Consider the following 8,342-nt stretch of genomic DNA (forward strand, 5'->3'; position numbering starts at 1 on the left):
GGTGAGTTTTTACATTCAGTTTGATCCAAGTTTGATTGATTCCGTTGTTGTTGTAATCATTGTCAAATGAGAATGTGCTTTGTTTGTGTGTGTGTGTTTTCAGCAACGAGGGTTGGAGCATACATTCATTTGTGTGTGTGTCGTGTGGTTTTTTCTTCAATTTTAACCATGTTAAGAATTCCAGCTCAATTAAGTGCACAAAGAAATAAGAAACTTGCTTTATTTTCACAGGGGAAAAGCAACCCTGATACTCTATAACTCGGTGAATCCTGGTGTTTTTGTATTTTTGTATTTTTTGTAATTGATTTATTAGGCCTCTGCAAACATCCGTCTATCATAAACACAAGGAATTAAAAACATTAAAAAGTATTTAAATAGAAAGACAAGAAAAGAAAGAGAAGAACATAACAAACAAGTGAATGGTGACCCATTTTAATCGAGGGAAAAAAATTCAAACGTGCTTTATGGCATTGTACAACTTTTTGTTTGCGTTGAAAGCAAATAGAAACGATGCTTGTTTACGCTGGACGTCAAGTCTGTTTAGTTAAACCCGCTTCGGAAACAATCAAAGCACCACCAACAGCGAGAAATTGAATCAGCATCATGGTTAATGATGTTCTTGTATTTCTGGCAAGGTTTTTCTGATCTTTCGAAAACCAAGGTCTTATGTTTGATTGTTCTTTCTTTCTTTGAACATGCGCCAAAGACATTTCTCCTGAAAGTGTGTTCCCTCCTCCACCTACTCTTCCATCTTTTCGGTCGTCTTCTTCATCATCTTCTTCTCCTTGATAGTAAAGTTGGAACCCCGCCCCACCCCCTCCCCCCGCCCTCAGCGCCCACCCCCTTCAGCACTTCTAAACCTTCATCTATCTCTCCTTTCAGTAATCTTCCTATTCGGCCGCCCATCCATCCTTTCTTCCTTCCTTCCTTCCTTCCTTCCTTCTTTCCTATCCCTTTTTCCTTTCGTTCTTCTTTCCGCGTATCAATCTATATTTATTCATCCATTTATTCATCCATTCTTCTGTTGGTCTATCCAACCGTCCGTCCATCCATCCACCAATCCATCCATCCATCCATTTATACATCCATCCTTCCGCCCATTCAACCGTCCATCGGCCATCTATACTGACTGACTGAACGATTCACTGACAGATTCTTAAAAATGTAAGGCCTATAACCGCACAAGAGTGTCAAATAAAGAGCCATTGTACATAGCCTATCCATCCATCCATCCGGACAAATTAACTGACTGACTGACTGACTGTTAACTATTTTGTGTGTGAAACTGTAAGGCGTACAACTGCAAGTGAGTTACAGTCACACTTCGGACTATAGTATACACATTCATTTATCAGGTTTTCTATCGGTCATGCAGCAAGCCAGCCTGCACACAAATCTAGTACACTCTTTGGCCAACATTCACGTTGCCCCCAAACGCAATTCGAGTGTCTCGTGCACTTGGTTACACATAATTATGTCTTTTCTTTCACAGAAAACAAGTACGTCAGCGAGGTGCGTCAGAACTTTGCAAGCGAGGTCAATGACGAGATCGTCAAGCAGATCCAACGCGAGCTGACAGCCAGCTACGTGTACCAGTCTTACGTAAGTACCCACTACGTAGCTGAAGAAGTAGTTATTGTCTCCCCCAGTGAAAAAAAGAAAGAAAAAAAGCGTCATGTTTCTCGAAAGCAGCCAGTCTATTGCCTCTATCAATGTATTTCAGCAAAACCTTATCTCCGTGCTTCCAAGGCTCCCTACCGACGCTCAACCTAAACGGTCCCGGTGTAATATCCCGTTTCGTCCCACCCCTGAGAAGGGCCCCCAGGGGGAGCTTTTCAAAGCAATACAGGGCCTCCGGGGGGCTTTTTCAGCTCTAAAAAGGTCCGCCTTTAGCGACCAAGTCTCGTTTTCGACTGGCCCCCCTACACCAAGTTTGGCCCCGCCGCCCCCCCCCCCCCCCCCCCCCCCCCCCGCATCCCAGATAGTCTCCCCCCGAAAGGCGCCCCCCCTTTTTTTCAAAGCAATTTCGGGCTAGTTATTACATTGTATCATCACGTGGCCCAGATGTCCACTGAAAGAAAATTGAGCCAAGAAACAATTACATGAACTTCGACCCATAGATCTATACTCGGGGACCATGTCCATGACTTCGACCGCTTCGCAACGCCTTTGTGACGTCGGATAGTGACGTCACTTTGTTCTAAACTTAAAGTTGATTCAAGATGGACGACAGCTTGTTTGCTGAAAATGCAAACTACAAACGCGATAAAACTTATTCTTTTACAACAAAAGAATGTGGAGATGAGTTGAAAGTTGGAAAAAAAAACATAAAACACCCAAAGTAAGATGTAGGACTGCGGAGCCGCAGTCAAAAAGGGGGCGGGGAGGACCTTTTCAAAGGGGAGACCATCTGGGATGCGAGGGGGTCAAAATTGCTGTAGGGGGGCCAATCTAAAACGAGGCTTGATCGGTAAAGGCGGACCTTTTAAGAGCTGAAAAAGTCCCCCGGAGGCCCAGTATATCTCTGAAAAGTCCCCCGGAGGCCCTTTTCAGAGGGGGGGGGGGGGGGGACTAAACAGGATACAACACCGGGACCCCAAATAATATATTGTAGTAGGGGATCCAATTTTCAGCGGAATTTTAGAGGTTCCCAAAATCGGGAGGACTTTTTGGCAGTTCTGTGTGACCTTCACAAAAGTTTTATTTGTCATTCTGATTTGATTTACTCTGTAAATTTGAATGAAAAAAAGCCATGTGTGTATGTGGAGGGGGAGGGGGGGTTGGAAGTGGGACGATTTTAGACTGGGGTGGGGGACAAATGCAGCTCGTGGGGGACATCCCAGGTGGTCCAACGCGACTGTCCCAAACTGTCCCCCGCGGGACACAGTAGCGACACCAAATGGTCCACTTGCGGGACAGTTTGTGTTATTGAAGCGTCCCCCGGGGGACACTTTCAGGTGGGGGTCAGAACACGGTGTCACACCGGGTCCCGCTCCTTTCAAGTTAAGTGCGTCACGGGACCCCCTTAAAGAATTTCTAGTACTTTTTTTTCCGGCTTCTAGTGCGCATAGGACGCAGGGATGCACAGTTCAGGGTTTAACCTGGGAGAAAAAGGCAATGGGACATTTGTTCCCCTCAACCAAATTCCGATGGGACATAGTCGAAGGTAAGAAGCACTAAAGAGGCCTGTACGCGTTTTGACCAAAGATGCAAAATAGTGCAATATGGTGCCATCTGAGAATTAGCCGCTATATCGTGTTATCTCTGTGTGTGTGTGTGTGTGTGTGTGTGTGTGTGTGTGTGTGTGTGTGTGTGTGTGTGTGTGTGTGTGTGTATGTGTGAATTATGATGGGACATTTTTAGATTTAATGCACCAATGGTGCAGGGCGCACTTGTAAATGAAACCCTGCAGTTTGGGGAGCCCTGCGTTTTCACTGGAAGCAGTTAGCATATTGACTCTATACATTTTCTGACAAAAATCAACATCAATGACAAAAATCTCCATGCTTGACACGAAGTATCCAGTCTATTGCTTCTTTGAATACATTCTTCTTTTCAAAATTCAAGGTCTTGAGGGATCTCATGATGCTTTACACGGTGGTTTGCATTGGAACTGATTTGTTTCAACCCCTAGCAAAATTAGTTGATATCAAATTTTATAGATTAGTTTAGTTCTGAACCATGAATGGCCTGTTCCATTCGCAGTGCTTAGCACTTGTCGCATTTGTCACATTGTTTGGCGACAAGTCAGGCGGATTTTGAGACCGTGACTTCTTCTTTCTTTTTACATTTAGTCAAGTTTTGACTAAATGTTTTGACATAGAGGGGGAATCGAGACGAGGGTCGTGGTGTATGTGTGTGTGTGTGTGTGTGTGTGTGTGTGTGTGTGTGTGTGTGTGTGTGTGTGTGTGTGTGTGTGTGTGTGCGTGTGTGTGTGTAGAGCGATTCAGACTAAACTACTGGACCGATCTTTACATTTAGTCAAGTTTTGACTAAATGTTTTAACATAGAGGGGGAATCGAGACGAGGGTCGTGGTGTATGAGTGCAGGGGCGGATCTGTGTTTTGAAAGGGGGGGGTGCAAAGTTCTTTTTTTTTTTTTTTTGTATCTTATCAGCGAAGGCGCGAAGCGCCGAACCGATGGCGCGAAGCGCCGAGCATGCTAGGGGGGTCCGGGGGCATGCACCCCCGGAATTTTTTTTTAAAAAGGAAGCAAAATTGTGCAATCTGGTGCAATCTGAGCGTGTAAAGTGCTATTTTCAGGTGATACATTTTTCTTCTTTTTTTTCTTCTTCTTTTTTGTTTTGTTTTTGTTTGTCCCGCTGGGGGGGGGGGGGTGCAATAGCACCCATTGCACCCCCCCCCAGATCCGCCCCTGTGTGTGTGTGTGTGTGTGTGTGTGTGTGTCTGTGTGTGTCTGTGTGTGTCTGTGTGTCTGTGTGTGTGTCTGTGCGTGTGTGTGTGTAGAGCGATTCAGACTAAACTACTGGACCGATCTTTATGAAATTTGACATGAGAGTTCCTGGGAATGATATCCCCGGACATTTTGATTGTTTTTTCGATAAATACCTTTGATGACGTCATATCCGGCTTTTTGTAAAAGTTGAGGCGGCATTGTCACACCCTCATTTTTTAATAAAATTGATTGAAATTTTGGCAAAGCAATCTTCGACGAAGGCCGGACTTTGGTATTGCATTTCAGCTTGGAGGCTTAAACATTAATTAATGGCTTTGGTCATTAAAAATCTAAAAATTGTAATTAAAATTATTTTTTTATAAAACGATTGCATTTCAGCTTGGAGGCTTAAACATTAATTAATGGCTTTGGTCATTAAAAATCTGAAAATTGTAATTAAAATTTTTTTTATAAAACGATCCAAAATTACGTTAATCTTATTCTTCATTATTTTCTGATTCCAAAAACATATAACTATGTTATATTTGGATTAAAAACAAGCTCTGAAAATTAAAAATATAAAAATCATGATTAAAATTAATTTTCCGAAATCGATTTAAAAACAATTTCATCTTATTTCTCGTCCGTTCCTGATTCCAAAAACATATAGATATGATATGTTTGGATTAAAAACACGTTCAGAAAGTTAGAAAGAATAGAGATATAGAAAAGCGTGGAGGGCACTTTACCAAATCAGGAATAGAGAACTTGTCCCGCCGCTACCAGAGCAGGCAAAACAGAATTGCCGTCCTGCCCCAAAGTAGCGACATCCCTGAGATAGAAAATGAAGAAAACATCTTCAGAAAGCCAGAAAGCCAACTTAAGAACTTCTGCCAGGAGCCCAGATCAAAGACCTGCTAAAGAGGAAGACCAAGCTCTTGCCTCAAAAATCCTGGCTGTAGTAAAGGGCAAGACTGCCCTGACATCACCTGACTGACTCTACTACCAGACCTAGGCTTGTCTAACTATAGTGGAGGCCACTTGGCTGACGTGACTTTCAAGAAATCCTTACACCGCACCATGTTAGGTGAGATAAAAAGAAGTTTTGAATTTCCAATCAAATGTGCAGAGTCCGTAACAGAAAACTGCTGAGGGCTCTAACTGGACAATTCTGTACAACAGAATCCCCAGGAGCAATAAACTTGCTCAAGGGAGGAATCGTGAGTCCGTGCCGCCAGAAGAGGCAGGACTGACTGCCCCCTCCTCCCTTTTTTGTGCCACCACATGTAGGCATGCCTAATAACCATGGCAGTCCAATTAGCTAAGGTTGACTTCACTAAGTCATTACCTCTACCAATGTTGAAAGATATGAACAAGAACCCTTGTTTTAATGATCTAAACAGAACAGTGCAAGTCAGAAAAGTTTGAAAACTCAAAATGTTCAATTGGTGCAATATGGCTCTAGCCGAGCCAAAAAATTGCTAAGTGTTAGAATTGTAAATCAGAGCTGGTAAATCCAACTTCTGCTTATTTGTCAGACATATTGAATGTAACTTAAAAGCCATAGATCAGTCTTTCTCCAAAGAGATGTCTATAGCAAAACTAGACAGAAAATGCTACCGCGCTTTTCTGGATTGTCAATTTCACTGCCTTTGCCACGAGCGGTGTACAGACGATACTACGAGTGTACGGTCTTGCGGACAAAATGCAGTGCGTTCAGTTTCATTCTGTGAGTTCGACTGAGCTTGACTAAATGTTGTATTTTCGCCTTTCGCGACTTGTTTTCTTTTTCTGCGTTCTCGTCGCCATGCTACACTGTCAAGGTTGTTGATGTGATGAAGTGTACAGTTCGCCTGAGGGACTACACTGTCAAGGTTGTTGATGTGATGAAGTCTACAGTTCGCCTGAGGGACTACGCTGGGCCCCACAGTTTTTTCTTCAGGTCCACCATTTGAGACAAATTGTGACAGCGGATTTTGCAACACAGTCATCTCCCTTAAATTGTTGCTAATCACTTCACATACGACAAGCTATCTAGGCTCTGCGATAGGCAAATACTTTGTATCCAGCCTTGCTTCGTAACTGGGTCGTATTGTAATAATCGACATGATTATAGGGACAAAGTTGATCATGATGTATACTGATTCATATGCCTTTGTCTAAAACTGATACTTCTGTCGATGACATGCATAAATGCAAATGCGCCGCGAAGCATCTGTATATACTAATGATTGAATTGCGACCACCATCATCGCCACCACCGTCACCGCTAATTAATCCTGTGAAGTAGCGATAGACTGCCATTACTGTGGGCAACGTTACCCGTTCTGAAACTCATGTTCCAAGAGTTTGCTCAATTATAGAAACCTGTTTCTTCTTAGGCTTTTTTTATGTGACGCAGGAGGAGGATTCATTCAGGAATGTTTGTGTTTTTAGGCCTCCTTTTATGACAGCTTGGTTCAAGATTTCTTCCATTAAACCACTCTTAACACCCTAATATTTAAGTTTTTCTGTTCCTAACCTCCGTAAATTTATCTCCATTTTGAATCTCCCTCTATTTCAAGACCTGGTTTTGTCGGATTTGTTTTGTATGAAAACAGGTGTTCCACTGTATTTGTATTTTCAGGCCTCCTTTAAATCGACTATCTCCTTCTTTCATATTTTCTGTTTATAACGTCTGTAATAAATTAACCTCCACTTTCAGACCCCTTCTCTTTTAAAACCTGATTTTTTTCCAGATTGAATTTTTTATTTTTTATTAGGTTTTAACAAGGGTGTTCCATTTTTTCTGCATTTTATTTTTTTCATTTTTTTCAGATGCTTACAACTATAGCTTGATTTGCGCCATATAAATAATGGGAATTTAATGTCAGGGTTAAGGTTGCTTAACTTTTTAGGACGAGCGTATCTGCGTTTCAGGCCTCCTTTTTCGGGCGTGCTGATGTGGCTCTTGCAGGCTTCCAGAAGTTCTTCTCCGAGGCATCCAAGGAAGAGCGCGACCACGCGCAGAAGCTGATCGATTACGTCAACATGCGTGGAGGTCAAGTGCAGTACGACAGCATTGATGTATGTGAAATATGTTGCACGTGATACATGTCTATAGTTGAAGGGTGGGGGAAGGGGTGTGAAGCGGGGGTGCGGAGGTGATGGTGGGAGGGGGGGGTGTACAAGGGGATTGTGATGGGGATAGGTGTGTGTGTGTGTGTTTAGGCTGGGGTGGGAGTCTTTCTTTCTGTCAAATGTGTCTGTCTGTCTGTCTGTCTGTCTGTCTGTCTATCCGACTCCGAGTCATTGCCCGGCTTAGAGAGAGAAAGAGAGAGAGAGAGAGAGAGAGAGAGAGAGAGAGAGAGAGAGAGAGAGTTGGACGGACGGACGGACGGACGGACGGACGAACGGACGGACGGACGGACGGACGGACGGACAGACAGACAGACAGACAGACAGACAAACAGACAGACAGACAGACAGACAGACAAACAGACAGACAGACACACACACACACACACATATATACATACACACACACACACACACTGGCACACACACACACACACTCACACAAACAGACACAGACACACACACACACACACACACACACACACACACACAACACACACACAGATGCAGAAAGACAGAGAGAGAGTAAGACATAGAGTCAGAGATAGATAAACAAAGACAGAGACCTTGATGGTTGTGTGTGTACGTCTGTGTGTGTGTTCATTGCCATCCAGAGATGTTATAACATTATCTCTGCTCGATGCGTTCTACCTAAGGCAAATTATGCTTTTAATTGATCTATATTTCACTGTGTCATTACAGCTGGCAACTGCCTGTGCTGCAATGGCGGACCTTGGCATCTTGAGTTCTCCCCGCAGCCGTCCCTGTGTGAGTGCAGCCGTTTGTGTGTGTGTGTGTGTGTGTGTGTGTGTGTGTGTGTGTGTGTGTGT

At 43.5% G+C, this 8,342-nt stretch overlaps 1 protein-coding gene across 1 annotated transcript in view; it reads left to right on the forward strand.

Annotated features, from left to right (window-relative positions):
* LOC138983152 (yolk ferritin-like) overlaps positions 1–8,342 on the forward strand; it is a 22,918-nt gene that overhangs the window by 271 nt on the left and 14,305 nt on the right. Inside the window, exons 1-4 of the mRNA XM_070356561.1 lie at position 1; positions 1,493–1,602; positions 7,315–7,461; positions 8,215–8,278. The exon at position 1 is cut by the window's left edge and continues 271 nt beyond it. Of these exons, the coding sequence (XP_070212662.1) occupies position 1; positions 1,493–1,602; positions 7,315–7,461; positions 8,215–8,278 (322 nt within the window). The remainder of the gene's footprint in view (positions 2–1,492; positions 1,603–7,314; positions 7,462–8,214; positions 8,279–8,342) is intronic.

The sequence above is a fragment of the Littorina saxatilis genome, linkage group LG12 (assembly GCF_037325665.1).
Source record: "Littorina saxatilis isolate snail1 linkage group LG12, US_GU_Lsax_2.0, whole genome shotgun sequence".
NCBI classification, from domain to species: Eukaryota; Metazoa; Mollusca; class Gastropoda; order Littorinimorpha; family Littorinidae; genus Littorina; species Littorina saxatilis.